We start from the raw sequence: 25,320 nt of genomic DNA on the forward strand, positions 1-25,320 counted from the left end.
CTGTGAACTGTATGACGTAGATAGGGAGAGATTGTGTGAAAGGGTTAGCGAGGATGGACGGGTTTGGGTGGTGTAGTGGGGGGAGGAAATAGTGTTTAGGGCTATATTTCACTTTCTTAGCAGAACAGGACAAATTTAAGAGAATTGAATATAGGTAGGCCATGACTGGGCTCACACTCCAGTACAGTAGGTGGCGTTGTGTGTACCTTAAAAGTTGGATGCGGTCCACCAACACCATCGCAAAGAAGAAGAAATACACTAACGGCGTTCAATGGTATTTTATTAGGATCCCCATTAGCTGTTGCAAAAGCAGCAGCTACTCTTCCTGGGGTCCACACAAAACATGAAACATAACACAGAATGACTTAATACAGAACATCATTAGACACGAACAGTTCAAGGACAGAACTACATACATTTTTTAAAAGGCACACGTAGCCTACATATCAATGCATACACACAAACTATCTAGGTCAAATGGGGGAGAGGCGTTGTGCCGCGAGATGTTGCTTTATCTGTTTGTAGAAACCAGGTTTGCTGTTTATTTGAGCAATATGAGATGGAAGGAAGTTCCATGCAATAATGGCTCTATATAATAATGTACGTTTTCTTGAATTTGTTCTAGATTGTTCTGAAAAGACCCCTGGCGGCATGTCCGGTGGGATAAGTGCCCATCCCAGCCTTGTGCAGGTCTACAATTTTACCCCTGATGACCTTACACAGCTCTCTGGTCTTGGCCATTGTGGAGCGGTTGGAGTCTGTTTGATTGAGTGTGTGGACAGGTGTCTTTTATACAGGTAACGAGTTCAAACAGGTGCAGTTAATACAGGTAATGAGTGGAGAACAGGAGGGCTTCTTAAAGAAAAACTAACAGGTCTGTGAGAGCCGGAATTCTTACTGGTTGGTAGGTGATCAAATACTTATGTCATGCAATAAAATGCTAATTAATTACTTTAAACTCATACAATGTTTTTTTGTAAAAAAATTGTTTTAGATTCCGTCTCTCACAGTTGAAGTGTACCTATGATAAAAATTATAGACCTCTACATGCTTTGTAAGTAGGAAAACCTGCAAAATGAAATGAGATGAGGCCAACACCACTTTCCCCTCCTTTATGTTCCCATACAGAACAGGCAACCCAGGGCCGTTCTGAGAGAGTGGGAGTAAAGTTATGGCAGCCTAATGAACTGCATGTCCTCTGGAGTTAATACGGTTTGGAGCTCAAACAAATGCATTTAACCTGGGGAAATATTTACGTTCCCTGAGTAACACGTTTGGTGCGACATATGCTAAGCAAAACAAATCAAATCAAATCAAATCAAATTGTATTAGTCACATACACATGGTTAGCAGATGTTAATGCGAGTGTAGCGAAATGCTTGTGCTTCTAGTTCCGACAATGCAGTAATAACAACAAGTAATCTAACCTAACAATACCGCAACTACTACCTTATACACGCAAGTGTAAAGGGATAAAGAATATGTACATAAAGATATATGAATGAGTGATGGTACAGAACGGCATAGGCAAGGTGCAGTACATGGTATAGAGTACGGTATATACCTATGAGATGAGTACTGTAGGGTATGTAAACATAAAGTGGCATAGTTTAAAGTGGTTAGTGGTCCATGTATTACATAAGATGGCAAGATGCAGTAGATGATATAGAGTACAGTATATACATATACATAAGAGATGTGTAATGTAGGGTATGTAAACATTATATTAAGTGGCATTGTTTAAAGTGGCTGGTGGTACATTTTTACATAATTTCCATCAATTCCCATTTTTAAAGTGGCTGGAGTTGAGTCAGTATGTTGGCAGCGGCCGCTAAATGTTAGTGGTGGCTGTTTAACAGTCTGATGGCCTTGAGATAGAAGCTGTTTTTCAGTCTCTCGGTCCCTGCTTGGATGCACCTGTACTGACCTCGCCTTCTGGATGATAGCGGGGTGAACAGGCAGTGGCTTGGGTGGTTGTTGTCCTTGATGATCTTTATGGCCTTCCTGTGACATCGGGTGGTGTAGGTGTCCTGGAGGGCAGGTAGTTTGCCCCGGGTGATGCGTTCTGCCGACCTCACTACCCTCTGGAGAGCCTTACGGTTGTGTGCGGAGCAGTTGCCGTACCAGGCGGTGATACAGCCCGACAGGATGCTCTCGATTGTGCATCTGTAGAAGTTTGTGAGTGCTTTTGGTGACAAGCCGAATTTCTTCAGCCTCCTGAGGTTGAACAAACATAATATCATGTATCAATAGGGAAAGAATGTATTGAAAAGTCAAATAAACCGAATTGTTCAAATCTCAATGCTTATTTTGTCTATCAAAATATGACTTTACTCTAAATGGATGGATGTAACGTTTTTCCTTAAATATAACCTGACACTGGGAAGTGAGAGCTCTGGAAGGCACCGTAATGTCACTACTGCCATCTTACCACTAGAGGGCAGCAGAACTATATCATTGACCAAATCTGATGAGCAACAACTTATTTACAGAACACACAGAGAGTACACAGATATTCAAAAATACATCTGTTCCAAAACGGGTAAAACAGCTTAGGTTGGAATGGCAGGTGGACGCTGACTGTTGGAATGGTTCCATTTCCTCAATGTTCCATTTGTTTGTTAGTGAAAGTTGAAGGCTTTTTTAAAACATATTTCTATAAGGCTGGATCAGCTTCAAGTTTGATTTCCCAAATAATAATTTCCCCATCTACAGTTAAGACTCATCAGCGTCTTTTCCCAATGACAACGATGCAGGGCAGAACTGGACGCGCTTAAACTGATTAATAGGGATATTCTTTCCACCCACTAGCCTGGGTACCCAACGGCTTCCACACCCACTAGCCTGGGTACCTAACGGCTTCCACACCCACTAGCCTGGGTACCTAACGGCTTCCACACCCACTAGCCTGGGTACCTAACGGCTTCCACACCCACTAGCCTGGGTACCTAACGGCTTCCACACCCACTAGCCTGGGTACCTAACGGCTTCCACACCCACTAGCCTGGGTACCTAACGGCTTCCACACCCACTAGCCTGGGTACCTAACGGCTTCCACACCCACTAGCCTGGGTACCTAACGGCTTCCACACCCACTAGCCTGGGTACCTAACGGCTTCCACAACCACTAGCCTGGGTACCTAACGGCTTCCACAACCACTAGCCTGGGTACCTAACGGCTTCCACACCCACTAGCCTGGGTACCTAACGGCTTCCACACCCACTAGCCTGGGTACCTAACGGCTTCCACACCCACTAGCCTGGGTACCTAACGGCTTCCACACCCACTAGCCTGGGTACCTAACGGCTTCCACACCCACTAGCCTGGGTACCTAATGCTTCCACACCCACTAGCCTGGGTACCTAACGGCTTCTCTATTGAACTACACTACAGCTGCATCCCAAATTACACCCTATTCACTTTGTAGGTAACTACTTTTGACCAGGGCACATAGGGCTCTGGTCAGAAGTAGTGGAGTACATAGGGAATAGGATGCCACAAGATAACGTGTCAGCTGAAGCAGAAATGTGACTGGCACCGACTGAGACTACATAAACTAACAGCGGAATGTTGGCGACTTTGGCTCAGGTCAGGGGTAGCCAACCCTACTCCTGAACAGCTGTGCATGCTTTTGCTCCAGCCCTGCTCAAACTAACACCAAATTCATCTAATTGGCTGCTTGTAACCAAGACCACGATTAGCTGAATCAAATCTGTTAGAGCAGCGTCTGAGTGAAAGCCTGCACTCCAAATAGAACCCTATTCCCTACATAGGGCTCTGGTCAAAAGTAGTGCACTATTGGCATTAGGTGAAGTTGTAGGTCATTACATTACGGTCTCCCATACATCCTCTCTATGTGTTGGACATCCTCTCTATGTGTTGGACATCCTCTCTATGTGTTGGACATCCTCTCTATGTGCTGGACATCCTCTCTATGTGTTGGACATCCTCTCTATGTGTTGGACATCTTCTCTATGTGTTGGACATCCTCTCTATGTGTTGGACATCCTCTCTATGTGTTGGACATCCTCTCTATGTGTTGGACATCCTCTCTATGTGTTGGACATCCTCTCTATGTGTTGGACATCCTCTCTATGTGTTGGACATCCTCTCTATGTGTTGGACATCCTCTCTATGTGTTGGACATCCTCTCTATGTGTTGGACATCCTCTCTATGTGTTGGACATCCTCTCTATGTGTTGGACATCCTCTCTATGTGTTGGACATCCTCTCTATGTGTTGGACATCCTCTCTATGTGTTGGACATCCTCTCTATGTGTTGGACAACCTCTCAATGTGTTGGACATCCTCTCAATGTGTTGGACATCCTCTCTATGTGTTGGACATCCTCTCTATGTGTTGGACATCCTCTCTATGTGTTGGACATCCTCTCTATGTGTTGGACATCCTCTCTATGTTTTGGACATCCTCTCTTACTGTTGGACAACCTCTCTATGTGTTGGACATCCTCTCTATGTGTTGGACATCCTCTCTATGTGTTGGACATCCTCTCTATGTGTTGGACATCCTCTCTATGTGTTGGACATCCTCTCTATGTGTTGGACATCCTCTCTATGTGTTGGACAACCTCTCTATGTGTTGGACATCCTCTCTATGTGTTGGACATCCTCTCTATGTGTTGGACAACCTCTCTATGTGTTGGACATCCTCTCTATGTGTTGGACATCCTCTCTATGTGTTGGACATCCTCTCTATGTGTTGGACATCCTCTCTATGTGTTGGACATCCTCTCTATGTGTTGGACATCCTCTCTATGTGTTGGACATCCTCTCTATGTGTTGGACATCCTCTCTATGTGTTGGACATCCTCTCTATGTGTTGGACATGCTCTCTATGTGTTGGACATCCTCTCTATGTGTTGCACATCCTCTCTATGTGTTGGACATCCTCTCTATGTGTTGGACAACCTCTCTATGTGTTGGAAATCCTCTCTATGTGTTGGACATCCTCTCTATGTGTTGGACATCCTCTCTATGTGTTGGACATCCTCTCTATGTGTTGGACATCCTCTCTATGTGTTGGACATCCTCTCTATGTGTTGGACATTCTCTCTATGTGTTGGACATCCTCTCTGTGTGTTGGACATCCTCTCTATGTGTTGGACATCCTCTCTATGTGTTGGACATCCTCTCTATGTGTTGGACATCCTCTCTATGTGCTGGACATCCTCTCTATGTGCTGGACATCCTCTCTATGTGCTGGAGATAGTGTTTTTTAAACTCTTTCCACTTCAGCTTGAAGGCATCAGTCACCGTGCCTGTCTCAGGGCTCTGTGCTGAGATGGACCTTCACTGGGATCTCAAACCTCTGGAGTTAAACTGGAGGAGGGAGAAGGAAGGAAGGAGCGAGAGAGAGAAAGGTCATTACAATCTGAGACATAGCCATGTTTCCATTAACTTAACTTAGGTTGGAATGGCAGGTAGACACTGACTGTTGGAATGGTTCCATTTCCTCAATGTTCCATTTGTTTGTTAGTGAAAGTTGAAGGCTTTTCTAAAACTTATTTCTATAAGGCTGGATGAGCTTCAAGTTTGATTTCCCAAATAATAATTTCCCCATCTACAGTTAAGACTCATCAGCGTCTTTTCCTAATGACAACGATGCAGGGCAGAACTGGACGCGCTTAAACTGATTAATAGGGATATTCTTTCCACCCACACCCACTAGCCTGGGTACCTAACGGCTTCCACACCCACCAGCCTGGTTAGCTAACGGCTTCCACACCCACTAGCCTGGGTACCCAACGGCTTCTACACCCACTAGCCTGGGTACCTAACGGCTTCCACACCCACTAGCCTGGGTACCTAACGGCTTCCACACCCACTAGCCTGGGTACCTAACGGCTTCCACACCCACTAGCCTGGGTACCTAACGGCTTCCACACCCACTAGCCTGGGTACCTAACGGCTTCCACACCCACTAGCCTGGGTACCTAACGGCTTCCACACCCACCAGCCTGGGTACCTAACGGCTTCCACACCCACCAGCCTGGGTACCTAACGGCTTCCACACCCACCAGCCTGGGTACCTAACGGCTTCCACACCCACCAGCCTGGGTACCTAACGGCTTCCACACCCACCAGCCTGGTTAGCTAACGGCTTCCACACCCACCAGCCTGGTTAGCTAACGGCTTCCACACCCACCAGCCTGGGTACCTAACGGCTTCCACACCCACCAGCCTGGGTACCTAACGGCTTACCGTTACGTGGCACTGTGACGGGCGTGTGTGGCACTGTGACGGGCGTGTGTGGCATTATTGCCGAGTTCTAGTGATAATCAGAACTAGAAAACTGACATTTCCGACTTGCTAACTGGTTGAAGTTATACACGTGCTGCGTTCAACCAGATAGCAAGTCAAACATTTCAGAGTTTCCTAGTTCCGATTAGCACGTGAACACGGCATATGACTGGTATGCAGCATTATGACAGATATGTAGCATTATGACAGGTATGTAGCTTTATAACAGGTATCTAGCATTATGACAGGTATCTAGCATTGTGACATGTATCTAGCATTGTGACAGGTATCTAGCATTAAGCAATATGACAGATATGTATAATTAAGCATTATGACAGGTGTAGGTAGCCTTATGACAGGTGTAGGTAGCCTTATGACAGGTGTAGGTAGCATTATGACCTTTACATGTTAGTCATTTAGCAGAAGCTCTTATCCAGAGTGACTTACAGGTATATGTACCATTATTATTATATACATTTTTGTACTTTTACCCTTTTTCTCCCCAATTTCGTGGTATCCAATTGGTAGTTACAGTCTTTTCTCATCGCTGCAACTCCCCTATGGACTTGGGAGAGGCGAAGGTCAAGAGCCATGCGTTCTCCCGAAACCAGACACAGCCAAGCCGCACTGATTCTTGACACACTGCTCGCTTAACCCATAAGTCATAAGTCAGGAAACACAGTCCAGCTGGCGACCGAGAAGGTTACCTTCTCAAAGACCTTTCCGCTAGGCTTGCTGGAACAGTTGGACCAGCGTATCTTTCCCAGGGCTCCATTAAAAAGGGAATGGACTCCCAATCAAAATCCTATTCTCCCTAACCTGGGGTGGCAGGTAGCCTAGTGGTTAGAGCATAGTGGTTTGTTCTTGACTTGTCTAGTTAAATAAAGGTTAAATCAAATAAAAAAACTTTACCCAACCCCTTACTCTAACACTACAACTAACTAATAAGCCTAAAATATACTTTTTACTAGTGAGAACAGGCATTCTCCTGGCATCCGCCACACCCAGATTCCTCCGTCGGACTGAATCGTGATTCATCACTCTAGAGAACGCGTTTCCACTGCTCCAGAGTCCAAAGGCGGCGAGCTTTACGCCACTCCAGCCAACACTTGGCATTGTGCATGGTGATCTTAGGCTTGTGTGCAGCTGCTCGGCCATGGAAAACCATTTCCTGAAGCTCCCGACGAACAGTTATTGTGCTGATGTTGCTTCCAGAGGCAGTTTGGAACTCTGTAGTGGGTGTTGCAACCAGGACAGACGATTTTTACACGCTACGCGCTTCAGCACTACACAGTCCCGTTCTGTGAGCTTGGGTGGCTTACCACTTCACGGCTGAGCCATTGTCATTCCTAGACATTTCCACAGGGCAGCTCTAGCAGGGCAAACATTTGACAAACTGACTTGTTGGAAAGGCAGCATCCTCTGACAGTACCACGTTGAAAGTCACTGAGCTCTTCACTAAGGCTATTCTCCTGCCAATGTTTGTCTCTGGAGATTGCATGGCTGTGTGCTCTGGAGATTGCATGGCTGTGCGCTTGATTTTATAAAACTGTCAGCAACGGATATAGCTGAAATAGCTGATTTCACTCATTTGAAATGTCAATGATCTGCATACGGATTACACTTTTATTAAGATTAGAGTAGCCAGCTAGAAAATAATACGCTGTTTACCTGGCAAGCTCGAAACAACCTTATCTTCAGCCGCCAAGCCCGGTCAGTCATCCCTCTTGCCTGAACGAATTGACCCGACATTTTTTTTTTTTTTTTTTTTTTCTTCTTCTTGGGGGGGTGGATCAGCTTAATATTGCGGAAAGAATGTTGCTTCCAATGTAATTGTCTGCATCATTTCCAATCCCCCATATTTTTTGGGGTAAATACATATATCCATTCACGTATGCATACATATACACATATATACATACACATACCTACATAGACATACATACCTTTTTTAAAGAGTATACCTTTATTATTATTCCCTGCAAACCCTACCACCGATCCCCCAATTGGAGTAAACTGATAAACATTTCTGTTTTTACCTTCAATTTATACATCTTATACACATTTTACAGACACAGTCTACTTTATAATAGTTCTCTCTTGTTTGTTCTTAGTCCTTCCTCTATTTCTGTTGTCCATCCAGTTTGATTTCCACTTGTAACTGTGCTATTTCACAATAGCTCCGCACCTATACACATTTCACAGATCCTGTATGCCCTACATTGTTTATCTTGTTATTAGTCCCACCCTTCAGCTCCACTCAACCTTTCCCATCTATCTTCCAACATCATCCATTTCGGATTTTTATTTGCCATATATTTTTCAACTGTGCTGTGATGCTTCACAAAAGATTTGAAACTTCCTATTCTCATAGCTTCCACGGATTGTAAATTAAAAATATATATTTTTTTCTAAAATAATTATTATATTATTGATTGATTGACTATGGCTTTTCAAATCCCCCAGTATTGCTATCTGTAGCGTTAGTTCTACGCAAATGTTGCAATTCTTCAACCATTCCTGGACCTGTGACCAAAAACGAGCTACATGCGGACAATACCAAAATAAATGGTCTAATGACTCTGCCTCCTCACAGCAGAATCTACAGAGCTGAGAAGATTGTATCCCCCATATATATAACATTATATTAGTTGCAAGAATTTTAAATAGAAAAATTCGAAGTTTTGAATCCGGCGTTGTTTTGCGTATCAATTCCTAAACCATGTGCCATGGAATGGGTACATCGAAAATCTCTTCCCAACTATTTTGCAATTTATATGGCACAGCTGTAAGTTTTTTGGTCCTTAAATGAAATTGGTATATGTTTTTATTTATCACACTTTTCTTTAACCATTTATGTTCTTTAATATAAGGCCGACATACAATTTCCTTACTTTTATCCCCTTCCACCTGCCTCTTCCATTTTTGTGGTAATGCTGCAATTAATTGGTTGTAATTTTGGGTAGTTCCATATGTCTGTGTTAGCTGCATGTGTGACATTACTCCACCAGTCCTATTTATGATATCATTCACAAAAATTATACCTTTTTTAAAAATTTCTTCGATAAATACAGTTTTTTTATCAATTACTATGTTTGAATTTAACCACAAGATTTGTTGTACTATTTGTTCCGTCCTTTCAGGTGGATTAAACTGAAATTGCAACCAACTTTCTAAGGCTTGTTTAAAAAATAAAGATATTTTGGAGATTATTTCCTTTTCAAGCAACCGAAAGTGAGCAGGTGTAATCTGAATAAAGGGAAAAAGGCCCTTCTTGAACATAGGATGAGACATTCGTACCAATCTACTAGAGAACCAGTTTGGATTTAAGTATAACTTTTGTATGACTGATGCCTTTAGTGAGAGGTCTAATGCTTTAATATTTAATAATTTCTGCCCTCCGAATTCATATTCGTTATATAAATAGGCCCTTTTAATTTTATCTGGCTTGCCGTTCCAAATAAAATTGAATATTTTTTGTTCATATAATTTAAAAAGCAGGTCACTAGGTGTAGGCAAAACCATAAGCAAATAGGTAAACTGTGATATGATTAAAGAGTTAATGGGTGGCTACACCCACCCGTAGCACGCGCTCCAGCAGGTGTATCTCACTGATCATCCCTAAAGCCAAAACCTCATTTGGACGCCTTTCCTTCCAGTTCTCTGCTGCCTGTGACTGGAACGAATTGCAAAAATCTCTGAAGTTGGAGACTTTTATCTCCCTCAACAACTTTAAAAATCTGCTATCCGAGCAGCTAACCGATCGCTGCAGCTGTACATAGTCCATCTGTAAACTACCCACCCAATTTACCTACCTCACCCCCATACTGCTTTTATTTATTTACTTTTCTGCTCTTTTGCACACCAGTATCTCTTCTTGCACATGATCATCTGATGATTTATCACTCCAGTGTTAATCTGCTAAATTGTAATTATTCGATTTATTGCCTACCTCATGCCTTTTGCACACATTGTATATAGGTTCTCTTTTTCCTACCATGTTATTGACTTGTTTATTGTTTACTCCATGTGTAACTCTGTGTTGTTGTCTGTTCACACTGCTATGCTTTATCTTGGCCAGGTCGCAGTTGCAAATGAGAACTTGTTCTCAACTAGCCTACCTGGTTAAATAAAGGTGAAATAAAAAATAAATAAAAAAGGGTGATTTTCCCACAAATAGACAGGTATTTTCCTTTCCATGGTAGCAAGATCTTATCTATTTTTGCTGACTTTCTATAAAAATTTATTGGAGTGAGATCATTTCTTTCTTTTGGGATTTGTATACCGAGTATGTCCACATCACCGTCAGACCATTTAATTGGTAAACTACATGGCAATGTAAAATGTGTATTTTTTAGTGATCCAATACGGTACATTTATCATAATTTGGTTTTAATCCAGAGAGGATAGCAAATGTATCTAGATCCTCTAAGAGGCCGTGTAGAGATTCTAGTTGTGGTTTTAAAAGAAAACGTGAATCATCAGCGTACAATGACACCTTAGTTTTTAGGCCCTGGATTTCTAATCCCTTAATATTAATGTTTGATCTAATTTTAACAGCTAACATTTCGATGGCAATAATAAATAGATATGCCGATAGTGGACAACCTTGTTTTACTCCTCTAGATAGTTTAAAACTTTCTGAGATGTAGCCATTATTTACTATTTTACACCTAGGGTTAGTATACATAATTTTTACCCATTTTATAAGAGATTCCCCAAAATTGAAATATTCTAGGCATTTATATATAAACTCCAGTCGTACTTTATCAAAAGCCTTTTCAAAATCAGCTATGAAAACCAGGCCTGGTGTCCCCGATATTTCATAGTGTTCTATTGTTTCCAGTACTTGCCTTATATTATCTCCAATGTATCGTCCATGTAAAAAACCTGTCTGATTAGGATGAATAATATCTGACAAAACTTTTTTTATTCTATGCGCCAAGCATTTTGCTAGGATTTTTGCATCACAACACTGAAGTGTAAGAGGTCTCCAATTTTTTAAATGGACTGGATCTTTATATATACCACTTGGGTCCTGTTTCAGTAATAATGATATCACACCTTCTTGTTGCGTGTCTGATAATCTATCATTTATATAGGAGTGGTTAAAACAAGCTAATAATGGTCCTTTGAGTATATCAAAAAAATGTTTGTATACTTCCACTGGTATGCCATCCAGTCCTGGAGTTTTCCCATCCTTAAAGGCCCCAATTGCATCAAGTAGTTCCTCCTCTGTAATTAAGCCTTCACATGAGTCTTTCTGTACAGATGTTAATTTTACATTATTGTTAGGGAAAAATCCATATAGTTAGTTTCAGTTAGTGGAGATGGAGGAGCCTGAAACGAAAATATATTCTTAAAGTACTTTACTTCCTCTTTCAAAATATAATTTGGTGAATCATGCGTGACTCCATAATTTGTAACAAGTTTTAATACGTTTTTTTTGGTAGCATTTCTATATTGAAGATTGAAAAAGAATTTGGTGCATTTTTCCCCATATTCCATCCAGTTCGCTTTATTTTTGTAATATATTACACTGGATCTTTCTTGAATAAGTTCCTCCATTTCTTTTTGTTTTTCCTCTAACTTATTCTGTGCCTCTATGGTACCGTTTTTATTGTAATCTAACTGTACTGTTAGTCCTTCAATTTCCTTTGTTAATATGGACTCTTTTGATCGAAATTGCTTTTGTTTTATAGATGAGTACTGAATTGCATGGCCTCTAAAGGCACACTTAAAAGTGTCCCATACAATATGGGGATCTGCTGTACCTATGTTATGTCTAAAAAAGTAAGTTATAAATTCTTCTGTCCTAGTTCTAAACAATGTATCATCTAGTAGGCTTTGATTAAATTTCCAATATCCTCGCCCACGTGGAAATTCTGTAAGAGTAATATATATGCCAATTATGTGATGGTCCGACCGCATTCTGTCCCCTATCAAACACTTTTTAACTTTTGGTGCCAGAGAGAATGATATAAGAAAGTAGTCAAGGCGACTAGCTTGATTAAGCCTCCACCATGTATATCTCACTAGGTCAGGGTATTTAAGTCTCCATATATCCACTAATTCCAATATATCCATGACATTCCTGATTTCCTTAAGTGCCTGAGGGTGATAGTTTGTAGTGTGATTTCCTTTCCGGTCCATAGAGGTATTTAAGACCGTATTAAAATCTCCCACTATAATAATAGAGTCTAGTGTTGCTTGTAGAGTTGATACATTCTTATATATATTGTCAAAGAAGCTTGGATCATCATTATTCGGACCGTATAGGTTAATAAGCCATATATGTTTATTGTCCAATAACATATTTAAAATAATCCATCTACCTTGAGGATCTGTTTGGACAAGTTGCACATTTGGATCAAAGTTATTATTAATTAAAACCATCACCCCTTTTGAATTTCTTTGCCCATGGGAGAAATATATTTCGCCCCCCCAGTTCTTTTTCCACAAAACTTCATCTAAAACTGTTGAATGGGTTTCCTGTAAACAGTAGATATTATAATCCTTCTCTTTTAGCCAGGTAAATACTGATCGTCTTTTCTTATTATCTGCTAAGCCATTACAATTGTTACTGGCTATACTTATTTAACCACTTACCATAATGAGACACACCTTTCAATTATTTTTATCAAAATATATGTTTGTAAACGTCCTATTAAAAAGTAACATAATGATTGAGTGTATATATAGTTGTACCATGACATTTGCATCACCACTAAGCAAACCTCCAATTGGTCCCCACTATTCCACCCGCCAAAAGCCCCCATCTCGAGTTGGGTTGTCATCCCAATGCCCGGCAGACCACCCCCGACCCCCCGCAATCCACAGCCCCGGACCGACTGGGATCCATCCTTCGAAAAGTGCACACAGCACCATCCACCGAACCGAAGCAGATCCATTGCCAAATGCATTTCCATCGCCCTCACCTCGATTTTTATTACATATTGCTGTGAATCATCCTCTATAGTCCCTAACATCTTTTACTTCTTCCTTCGCAACAGTTGTGGGATACACACATACACCCACACACATTCAGCCCTTACCCCCACACAACCATAAGCTCACAATCTCAAACAATTGCACCATCCCAGAGCCCAACTCAAGATGGGTCATGGTTTACAAATGTACTTGCAGTTGCAGCTGCATGAGAAGGCCTGCAAGACCGCGCAAAAAATGAGCATAAATGTAGAGATTTATTTACCATTGTCACATCCTAGATGATGGAGGTCAAATGTACACCTTCGTCCTGAAACACCCACAATACGGTCATCCATTTTGACCATGTTCCCAAGCATCTCCATGCAGTCCGATTGGTTTCGTGCCACCAGGGCCACAATAATATACCCCCTCTCTGAATGTCCGAGTGTGACCCCCTCCCCATGGGTTACTGCAGCTAGTGTTGCCAGCACTGCCACTGCCTGGGTGGGGGCACCCCACCGGAATCCCCACCGGCTAGGTACAAGGTCATCAAGGTTCTCATTAGCAGCTTTGAGAATTTCCTTGTTTATTATGCTCTCCCTTTAGGGGCTTTGGCTTTGCAGGACCAACCCTGCCAAGCAGGCTCAGAATCTTGAGGGGGCAGTGCTGCTCTTGGTCCCTGACCTCATTTTGGCTGCATACAGACCGCATACAGCATGCACATAAAACAGTTAGGGACTTCTTCTTAGTATCTGGGCCATTCATGTGGGTGTCTAGGGTATAGGGCCATGGACCGTACCATTAAAATAGGATAATAAATAATTAGATATAATTTATTTTAAAAATGTAGTTCCCCATGATAGGACAATAAATAAATAAGACATGTAATTCATTATAAAAGTATATCCATCATCTGAACAACATTGAAAGCCCTCTCATACCCGGCCCACAGCAATACACTGGCTCTGGGATATGCAACTATTTCAACTATTTCATCATTCAATTGACCCGACAGTTACCTTTTGTGATCTCTGCCAGTAAGGGAGCCCGGAAACATTATGTCATTTGATTCCATATTCCTGGGCCAATTAGCTGGCGAAGCAGGATTCTTACTTCCTGTTTGGCGCTTCTAGGTTCTTTTTTAAAGGGGTTGTATTATTGAATTTATATAATTTTAGGTTGTTAAATTACTTTGATTTTAAGTGGTATACCGTTGGTTGCTTGAATAAAAAGCGAGGTCATGTCAAACACATTCATTGCATTGTGTATGTTCCGAGAGTAGTGGACAACTTTGTATCCGAAGTAAGTTTCTGCAACAAACACCTCCATGGGTATTCATTCACAGACATTTTCAGGGGTGAGAGTAAGGCGGTAAGGTCCAGTATGGCGTTCCCGCAAAATAAATAGTGGGAGTACAGTGTACCGGTAAAACAATTTATACTACATGCCCCAAAAACAATAGTCTATTACATAATTATGTAACATTACTGCATGTCAGCTGCATGAAAAATGTGCTTATTGGCTGGAAACTGGGTGGTATAATACCCAAATTGCATTTTGGTTTGAGTAGAACACTACATTTTGTCAAGATGAGTGGCCGAGACCGAGGCACATGTGGACAACCGTGGAGACCTAATGACAATCCCAGAACGTCATTACAATACACCTAGGTGTTGTATAACTGCTGTCTCTTTCCATTCATCACATTGCGGGTGTGTAACGGATGTGAAATGGCTAGCTAGTTAGCGGGTACGCGCTAGTAGCATTTCAATCAGTTACGTCACTTGCTCTGAGACTTAAGTAGTGTTGCCCCTTGCTCTGCAAGGGCCGCGGCTTTTGTGGAGCGATGGGTAACGACGCTTCGTGGGTGTCAGTTGCTGATGTGTGCAGAGGTTCCCTGGTTCGCGCCCGGGTCGGGGCGAGGGGACGACGTAAAGTTATACTGTTACATTGATGCTGTTGACCCGGATCACTGGTTGCTGCGGAAAAGGAGGAGGTTGAAAGGGGGGTGTGTGTAACGGATGTGAAATGGCTAGCTAGTTAGCGGGTACGCGCTAGTAGCATTTCAATCAGTTACGTCACTTGCTCTGAGACTTAAGTAGTGTTGCCCCTTGCTCTGCAAGGGCCGCGGCTTTTGTGGAGCGATGGGTAACGCTGCTTCGTGGGTGACTGTTGTTGATGTGTGCAGAAGGTCCCTGGTTCGCGCCCGGGTCGGGGCGAGGGGACGACGTAAAGTTATACTGTTACAGGTGCACAGAGCACTGTTGGGGTTTGGATGCTGGAATTATTTTCTGGGTGAACTAATGTGCACAAGTAGCCTACAGGAGCGCCTTTGTTAAGTGATTGTTTGACAAGCAGATGAAAACATCATGACTGGTTGTGTTTCTGCCACATTAAAATGCATAGGCGTTGTCCCCATAAGGCTAGGGGAAGCTTTCCCTAAAGTAAACTGAATTGGCACAATTATATAGCCTAATTAGCTGACTCCTAAAATAGTCTACTACAGCAGAAAGCATGATTTGGCCACAGAGGATCATTAGCTTCTTAAAAAGAAGCTGTGGATTGTTTTGAATCACATAGCCTACATTCGGGAAGGGCCAGCAATTCTTCTTCTGTGGATTTTATGGCAGACTACAACCCAAAAAGGTGTGTTGTCGCCACCAACTGGAAGGGTTCAACCCCCCAAAAATAATATTATAAAAAATCCATACGTAATAGTGAAACTTACTTAATCCACCCTAATAAAAATAGTACATTGCCAAAACAAACTCCCAAATCTTCCTTTGTTTAATTTTCCATATCTCCCTTCTCAGGCTCTAGGACCTGAGAGGGTGGTACGGCTTGTTCCAATATTCCATGTAACTCCTTCACTGAGAAATCTTTCAGCCCCAGAAACCGCTCAGCCGCATCCACTAGGATTTCTATCTTTCTGGACCTTCTCTCCACCTTGGCAGTGTCATTAATTACCACAGCTATAAAGGCCACAAAGTACACCTTAACCTTTAAAATGTCAGGATCCTGCTGGTGAAAGGAAACCCCTGCAGCCTGCAGTGAAGGTCTATCCACCACCATGGACTCTTCTGGTGCGCCATTCAAACCCTCAACCTTTTTCCCAGCTGCAGCATATGAAATGCTCTGTACAACCCTGACTTTGGACACCTCATTCTCTTTCACCATTGTGGGGCATTCGAAAGACGTGGCTTCATGGTTCCCACCGCAATTGCAACATGTTACATATTCATCACTTTCATAACACATATGATCTTTTCCACAACTTGGACATCTCTGCTTCTCCCTTCTGCAAACACTTGATACATGACCAAACGCTTTACAATGATCCCACTGCATTGGTCTTGGAATAAATGCTCTGACTCTGTAGTTAATATACCCTAACTGCACTTGAGTAGGGAGAGACTCCATATAAAAAAACAAATGATTCATGTTTTGAAAAGAAATCTGAGCGGTAAATTTTGGCTTGTTTTTTGACTGCGAAAGTGATCTTGACTCAGAAAAGGTTGGTGACCACTGAAATATACTGAACAAACATTTAAATGCAACATGCAAGAATTTAAAAGATTTTGCTGAATAATAGTTCATACAAGGAAATCAGTACATTTAAATCAATAGATTAGGTCCTAATCTATGGATTTCATATGACTGGGCAGGGGTGCAGCCATGGGCAGGCCTGGGAGGGTATAGGCCAACCAACTAGGGAGCCAGGCCCACCCACTGGGGAGCCAGGCCCAGCCAATCAGACTGAATTTTTCCCCACAAAAGCGCTTTATTACAGACAGAAATACTCCTCAGCTCCCTCACTGACGATCCCGCAGGTGAAGAAGCCGGGTGTGGAGGTCCTGGGCTGGCGTGGTTACACGTGGTCTGCGGTTATGAGGCCAGTTGAACGTACTGCAAAATTCTCTAAAACAACGTTGGAGGTGGTTTATGGTAGAGAAATGAACATTACATTCTCTGGCAACAGCTCTGGTGAACATTCCTGCAGTCAACATGCTAATTGCACACTCCATCAAAACTTGAGACATCTGTGGCATTATGTTAGAGTGGCTTTTTAATGTCCCCAGTGCAAGGTGCACGTGTGTAATGACCATGCTATTTAATCAGGTTCTTGATATGCTACACCTGTCAGGTGGATGGATTATCTTGACAACGAATAACATGTGGATAACATGTAAACCAATTTGTACCCACATTTGAGAGAAATAAGCTTTTTGTGCGTATGGACATTTTCTGGGATCTTTTAATTCAGCTCATGAAACATGGGACCAACACATTACATGTTGCGCTTAGATTTTTGTTCAGTGTAGATGATTGTTGAATTACGACTGTCAGTGAAAAGCAGAGACCCAGCCAGGCATATCGCAATATTTAAAAATACAATCACAGAAAAACTGTTTGGAAAGCAAATGGCTATTGCTGTAAAGCTATGACAATGAAAACACTCCAATCTGTATTTTCAATAATCTTATTTTACTTGAGCGAACAGTAGCTTATCTTATCTGGCACCAGCGGAGAACACCGGCCATATCCCCAGTGAATGTGCATATTCACTATCTTTATCATTGTGTTAGTGACAGAGTGACGCTTTGTTTTTGGACAACAATAATTTGATTTGTCTCGTAGGCCGATTATATGGATCAGACAACCTTGTTTTTATTGATCTGTTTGCCAGTGACCGCAGAGTAGGCTACCCTGTATTTTTTGTATTACTCAAAAAAACCTGTGCTCTCACTTGGGTGTCCCATACCCATTCACCCCTGGACATTTACAATGTTTAATTGACCAGCAGTGTACACATTTCACCACCCTTTATGTACAGACAGGAGTACATACGTCTTATTAGCCTGTGTCCTTTGTCTTTGGCTGGCAGGACATTCCTGCAGGCCAAACCCTCCCCTAACTCGGACGACGCTGGGCCAATTGTGCGCCGCCCCATGGGTCTCCCGGTCAACTGTGACAGAGGCCTGGACTCAAACCCAGAATCTCTAGTGGCACAACTAGCACTGCGATGCAGTGCCTTAGACCACTGCGCCACTCAGGAGGCCCCTGTGTCCTTTTATGTACAGACAGAAGTAAATTTTTAGTTCATTTTTTACCTTAATTTAACTAGGTAATTCAGTTAAGAACAAATTCTTATTTACAATGACATCATACCCCGGCCAAACCCAAACGACACTGGGCCAATTGAGCACCACCCTATGGGACTCCCTATCACGGCTGGTTGTGATACAGCCTGGAATTGAACCACTGAGATGCAGTGCCTTAGACCGCTGCTCCACTCGGGAGTCCCAAGTCTTATTAGTCTGTGTGTCTCTCTTTACAGAGCATTTCATTGTTAGCTTTTGTTGTGTCATTACTAGGACATGAAAAAAATTATGCAAGAAATGAAGGCAGGCAGAGAAATTAAACAACAATTGATGGATTGTGCCATCTCCTCCGAGAGAACGCAGTGTCTCAGTGTCAGTGATGACGACCCTCCCACTCTGTCTGCCGTTCTTTCTCTTTGCTCTCGTTTTCCTTAATAGGATGTTGGTGGGCGGAGGGTCGTCAGCGAAATGGGACACACCTGGGCTCGGGTGTGGCCCGGGTGATAAATACAACTTTCCCCCATTCATTGAGGAGACTATCTCCACGCAGACACGCTGTTATTTTTGGTTATGGCTTGTTTGTTTTGGCACCTCAACACCCCTTATCACCATCTATTCACACATTCACTCACTTATACTACTGATTACACACCATTTTTAATTATATATAGTTTACTTTAGTAAATAAATATATTTGTGATTCCTTGATCTCCATGTTATCTCCCTCTTTGTTACAGTCTACGAGCCGGTTCGTGACACCGTGAAGAGTAGTGGATCTCCCCTTCCACCATGATGATGTGGTAGCCAGACTTGGTCTTGACGGGAGGGTCTGTGTAAATGGGTTTGTCCATGGTGCTGTTGGGTAGGGCGAAGGCAGCGTCCTGGAAGGGTCCAGTCATAGAACCTCTTGTCATCCAGCCCAGATCACCCTGACACAACCAGGATAACAGTACAGTCAATATTGCCACAGTCACAAAGGCTAAAACAGGGGTGTATTCATAAGTCAGACACTGTTGCAAAATGCTTTGTAACGGAAACTATTCACTCCTAATGGAAAACAGAAATTACAGTTTCTATTAGACAGATTCAGGTATGTCCCTCCCGCTTTGTTGCCTTTGCGTCTGTTTGGTTCCTAGTAGAGGTCGACCGATTAATCGGAATGGACGATTAATTAGGGCCGATTTCAAAGTTTCATAACAATGGTTATCGTCATATTTGGACACCGATTGTGGCCAATTACATTGCACTCCACAAGGAGACTGAGTGACAGGCCGACTACCTGTTACGCGAGTGCAGCAAGAAGCCAAGCTAGCTAGCATTTAACTTATCTTAAAAATAAATAAAAAACACTCTTAACATAATCACTAGTTAACTACACATGGCTGATGATATTACTAGTTTATCTAGCTTGTCCTGCATTGCATATAATTGATGCGGTGCCTGTTAATTTCTCATTGAATCACAGCCTACTTCGCCAAACAGGTGATGATTTAACAAGCGCATTCGACAAAAAAAAAGCACTGTCATTGCACCAATGTACCTAACCATAAATACCAATGCCTTTCTTTAAAATCAATACACAAGTATATATTTTTAAACCTGCATATTTAGTTCATATTGCCTGCTAACATGAATTTCTTTTAACTAGGGAAATTGTGTCATTTCTCTTGTGTTCCATGCAAGCAGAGTCAGGGTATATGCAGTAGTTTGGGCCGCCTGCCTCGTTGCGAACTATGTGAAGACCATTCCTTCCTAACAAACACCGTAATTAATTTGCCAGAATTGTACATAATTATGACACAACATTGAAGGTTGTACAATGTAACAGCAATATTTAGACTTAGTGATGCCACCCGTTAGATAATACGGAACGGTTCCGTATTTCACTGAAAGAATAAACGTTTTGTTTTCGAAATGATAGTTTCCGGATTTGACCATATTAATGACCTAAGACTCGTATTTCTGTGTGTTATTATATTATAATTAAGTCTATGATTTGATATTTGATAGAGCAGTCTGACTGAGCGGTGGTAGGCAGCAGCAGGCTCGTAAGCATTCATTCAAACAGCACTTTCCTGCGTTTGCCAGCAGCTCTTCGCATTCTTCAAGCATTGAGCTGTTAATGACTTCAAGTCTATCAACTCCCGAGATTAGGCTGGTGTAACCGATGTGAAATGGCTAGCTAGTTAGCGGGGTGCGCGCTAATATCGTTTAAATCGGTGACATCACTCGCTCTGAGACCTTGAAGTAGTTGTTCCCCTTCCCCGCGGCTTTTGTGGAGCGATGGGTAACGATGCTTCGAGGGTGGCTGTTGTCGATGTGTCCCTGGTTCGGGGCGAGGGACGGAAGCTATACTGTTACACTGGCAATACTATAGTGCCTATAAGAACATCCAATAGTCAAAGGTATATGAAATACAAATGGCATAAGAGAGAAATAGTCCTATAATAACTACAACCTAAAACTTCTTACCTGGGAATATTGAAGACTCATGTTAAAAGGAACCACAAGCTTTCATATATTCTCATGTTCTGAGCAAGGAACTTAAACGTTAGCTTTCTTACATGGCACATATTGCAATTTTACTTTCTTCTCCAACACTTTGTTTTTGCATTAAGTTAAAATAAGTGTTCATTCAGTATTGTTGTAATTGTCATTATTACAAATGAATAAATAAAATCGTAAGATTAATCGGTATCGACGTTGAAAAATCATAATCGGTCGACCTCTATTTCCGAGAGTAAAGTTTACATTGCAAAACGTTTTGCAACAGTCTGCGACTAATGAATACACCCCCAAATTCTCTCATTTGAACAATATTATTGAAAAATGAATAAGTGATAGACAGCAAGACAGAGGATGGCATCCAGTGGATTTTTTGGATACTAGCAGACTGCACCTTATTCAACTACATGATAAACCATTATATTACACTACTATAATAAACCAATACACATTTGAGAGATCGTAAGGGTGAATGTCTGTTAGTTGCTGTTAGCAAGGGAAAGGCTCCCGTACCCCTTGTCTGGCTTTGTCTTCACTGTACTGGGAGGCCACTTCACTGAAGCGAACCCCGGACTTCAGTTTCTCCATCGTCTCCATGCATTTACCATGTTTCTCACACAGGATATGTCTGACCTGGGGAATACATTAAAACAACATAGCTAGTCAATTTAGCTAGCCGTCTATGCTCACATGAGTACACACTGTAGCCAAAGACATTACAGTATTGTGTAACGTTAGCTAGAATATGTGGCGTTACATAGACTAGCTATCTCGCTACCCACCTTAACAGAAGTGCCTCCTTTTATCGTCTTCTCTTCCTTTTTTCTTTGTCTCCACCCCCTGCAGCAGTTCCACCTGAACGATAACATTCAACATAATAACATGACATACATGGAGATAGCTACCTAGCTGCTAGCTAACTACACACAGGCTGTGTTGTAAAGTTATCATGTTTTTCAATCCAACATGCCTAGTCAATTTAGCGATGAATAAAGTAACCTTTGCCTCCATTGGCAAATTCCCCCCATCCTTGGCACCTTTCCCCTTGGGTGGCATTCTTGAAAATACCCTTTAGAGAAAATGAATGGGATAACTTCTAGCTAGCCATCTACTACAAGACAGGCTTAGTCGTGATGTTTCTGCTTTATCACAAATGTGCGCTAAACTGCGCGGAAGTAAACGAGAAATTGCGCATGCATCCTCCAGTTTAGATGTTTTGAACAATACTCATTTCCTATACGCACCGTTTTATATTAAATCGTTTTCCAATGCATATTGATTTTAAAAAGCTATGTATGATGTGTGCTCACTGGGTTTCCTTGGTGTAAATTACAATGTTAAGCTTCACTGGAAAATTTTCGGAACGCAACAGCATTTTCGACCAATAAAAAACCCTGTTATTTACCGTGTGGGCTGAGCCAGACGGTTACTATGGGAATCAGACTAACAAGGTTCAAGGTGACATTTGTTTTTGTTGTGCGAGAGTTTCTCTGATACAAGTACTTGTAATTCACACCAAGACATGGAATGTAAACTTTTTTTAATCTCATTAATTGAGATGGCTGATAACTAATGAACATTTTACTAACGATAATGGAATTGTACAAGAAGATTATGTGTCTGGGAAGAGGTGGCGCAGCAGAAGTATTCCTGATGAAACACGCGGAGTCTAAGAGACTGCATGCAGTGAAAAGAATACAAGCAGACGACTCTCGCAAAACAAAGACCAAAGAGGCCATCCTACAAGAAGCTGAAATCATCAGGAAGCTGAATCACCCTCACATAGTGACCTGCAGCGAGGCTCTCTTTGACTCAAATGATGGATACATCTATATAGTCATGGACTACTGTGATGGAGGGACACTGGATGACAAAGTCAAGGAGAGAAAGACAGGGGACTATTTCCCAGAGTGGATGATAATGGAGTGGTTTGTACAGGTTACCATGGCAGTCAGCTACATTCACTCAGCTAGAATCCTCCACCGGGACATCAAAACCTCCAATGTCCTTCTAACTAAGAGAGGCGTGGTAAAGGTGGGGGACTTTGGGATATCCAAGATAATGACCAACACAGTGGATATGGCTCGTACCTGTGTTGGTACCCCCAGCTACCTGAGTCCAGAGCTGTGTCAGGACGTCCCATACAGTTCTAAGTCTGATGTCTGGGCACTGGGATGCTTGCTGTATGAGATCTGTGCTCTCAGACCGCCGTTTGCTGCCTCCAACCTGCTCAGTCTGCTCTGTAAGATCATCAGAGGAGAGTACAGCCCTGTTCCCCAGACCTACTCAGACAGCATCACACCTCTGGTCCAGATACTGCTCTGTCCGGTGCCTGAGGACAGACCTAGTGCTGGAGCCATACTGGACATGATCTATGTACGGGAACATCTCAGAGAGTTTGTCAAGCACAGGGAGATAGAGTTAGCAGTCTATGATAATGTAGACTCCAGATCCATACCCCTCTCTAGTTGGGTCTGTGAGTCTGTGAGAACATCTGGCTCTGTGAGTTCACCTGCAGATAAGAGCATGGCCGTGACTGCAGAATGGAAGGAGGACAGCAGCAGTCACAGTAACTCTGGTACTCTAATTGCATGCTTAGCTCTTGCATTGTTTAGGCTCGATTGTGTTTGTGTGCTGTCTTTGGTGCTTGTGTGACTCTCTCTCTCTCTCTCTCTCTCTCTCTCTCTCTCTCTCTCTCTCTCTCTCTCTCTCTCTCTCTCTCTCTCTCTCTCTCTCTCTCTCTCTCTCTCTCTCTCTCTCTCTCTCTCTCTCTCTCTCTCTCTCTCTCTCTCAGGACCACTTCCACTCACACCTTCCTATACAGGGGAAGAGGAGGAGGGGGACAGTACAGAGCCCTGTCCCAGTGATAATGAGGAGGTAGAGGGTGATGTGGTCAGCATAGGCCAGTCTGACTACTCTGAGGACTTTGATGACGACAACAGCTTGTCTTCCATAGAGGAACACAGAGAGGACGAGGCAACCTCTACACCTGTTAATGCTGTCACGGAGGATGTCTCTATGGAAGCTAATGGTAAATCTGATAGAGACAATTAGGCCTAAATCACTCAAAAGTTGTGTGCTAGATCCTTATAGATAATCCACTATAATCCATTATAAAGGTTACATTTCAGTACTTTAATCAACCATGCACGTACAGTGACCCCTGAAGTGGAGGACCCTAGTGAGTACCCTGATGACTTTGAGGAGGAGGAAGACGAGGATGTGATGATGGTGGTCCACTATGCCGGCGCTGCTCTGGAGCTCCCTGCAGAGGGTGATGGGGAGGAGTTTCAGCTGAGGGACGCAGGGGGTGTGGCTGTCACGCTGAAGACTCTGAGAGACAGCTATATCATGGGTAAGTGTGTGTGTGTGAGTGTGTATGTGTTTGTGTGTGCCTGCCTGTGTTGTTGAGTGTCTATGTGTGTCATTGCAGAGGGCATCGGCCCCTCTCTCTACGGGCAGATCAGCGAACACTTTGAGAACGGTCTCAGCCCTGAAGACCAGCAGCCACACTTTAAACACACGCTGGGGACCTGACCACCTGGCAATCTCATATTCACTCTCAACCAAGAGGGTAAACTCTCTTAAAACATTTAAATGGTGGAACCAACCTCCAAACCTGGACTTCTGACGCACCATGACATTAACTGTAGGCCTACAATGCTGCAAGTTTATGTTGGGGAATGATTTGTCATCCATCATGGTTCCTAACATTGTAAACAGAAGAGGGTGCTATCAGGCTTTTCATTGAAACTGTGGAGGGGGAAATACCCTGAGTTACTGTGGCAGTTCACAGCCCAAACTGATTTGAGGTTTCATGACACCGGTAGCAAGTTAAAAGATTAGAGGAGATACCACCTTGAAGTGTGAACATCTGTGGGTAAGACAGTGAGAACACCCTCCTTCAAAATACCTTGAAGTGAAGTAAGCAGAAATCTGAAGGGTTTTTTGTTGGTTCCCTCCTGGAAGCAGTGGAACTGTAGAAAGTGCTTGAAAAATAAAGAAAATTGATTCACTTATGATGTCAAGTAGAAACTTTCCTTATTTATCTATTTAATTACTTCCATGTAAATGCATTTCTATGTTGTCTCAAAATGTTTTACTTCATGTACTACTGAAGAAGAAATCCCATTCATTTTTACTGAAATGTTTGGCAATATGCTAAACACAGCAAAAAAAGAAATGTCCCTTTTTCAGGACCCTGTCTTTCAAAGATCATATGTAAAAATACAAATAACTTCACAGATCTTCACTGTAAAGGGTTTTAACACTGTTTCCCATACTACACATGCATCTGTGGAACGGTCGTTAAGACATTCACAGCTTACAGACGGTAGGCAATTAAGGTCACAGTTATGAGACCTTTCTACTGATTCTGAAAAACACCAAAAGAAAGATGCCCAGGGTCCCTGCTCACCTGTGTGAACGTGCCTTAGGCATGCTGCAAGGAGGCATGACTGCAGATGTGGCCAGGGCAATAAATTGCAATGTCCGTACTGTGAGACGCCTAAGACAGCGCTAC

General features: G+C 42.5%; 2 protein-coding genes across 3 annotated transcripts; one reads left to right on the plus strand and one right to left on the minus strand.

The window, feature by feature from the left end:
• Positions 1 to 17,428: 17,428 nt before the first annotated feature.
• Positions 17,429 to 21,953, minus strand: LOC129827375 (peptidyl-prolyl cis-trans isomerase NIMA-interacting 4-like). Of its 2 annotated transcripts, none has more exons than XM_055888152.1 (4): positions 21,769 to 21,953; positions 21,581 to 21,653; positions 21,312 to 21,431; positions 17,429 to 19,222 (listed from the first exon to the last, which is right to left on the minus strand). In XM_055888152.1, the coding sequence occupies exons 1-4, from the start codon at positions 21,852 to 21,854 to the stop codon at positions 19,025 to 19,027; spliced, it is 477 nt and encodes a 158-aa protein (XP_055744127.1). In that variant the 5' UTR covers positions 21,855 to 21,953; the 3' UTR covers positions 17,429 to 19,024. The 2 variants fall into 2 exon arrangements, with proteins under 2 accessions (XP_055744127.1, XP_055744129.1); XM_055888154.1 differs by having other exon boundaries at positions 21,798 to 21,928.
• A 75-nt stretch (positions 21,954 to 22,028) lies between these two features.
• On the plus strand, positions 22,029 to 24,818 carry nek12 (NIMA-related kinase 12). The gene is made up of 4 exons (XM_055888148.1): positions 22,029 to 23,376; positions 23,593 to 23,829; positions 23,956 to 24,153; positions 24,232 to 24,818. The coding sequence occupies exons 1-4, from the start codon at positions 22,371 to 22,373 to the stop codon at positions 24,333 to 24,335; spliced, it is 1,545 nt and encodes a 514-aa protein (XP_055744123.1). The 5' UTR covers positions 22,029 to 22,370; the 3' UTR covers positions 24,336 to 24,818.
• Positions 24,819 to 25,320: the final 502 nt, after the last annotated feature.

This window comes from Salvelinus fontinalis, chromosome 29 (genome assembly GCF_029448725.1).
Source record: "Salvelinus fontinalis isolate EN_2023a chromosome 29, ASM2944872v1, whole genome shotgun sequence".
Lineage (NCBI taxonomy): Eukaryota > Metazoa > Chordata > Actinopteri > Salmoniformes > Salmonidae > Salvelinus > Salvelinus fontinalis.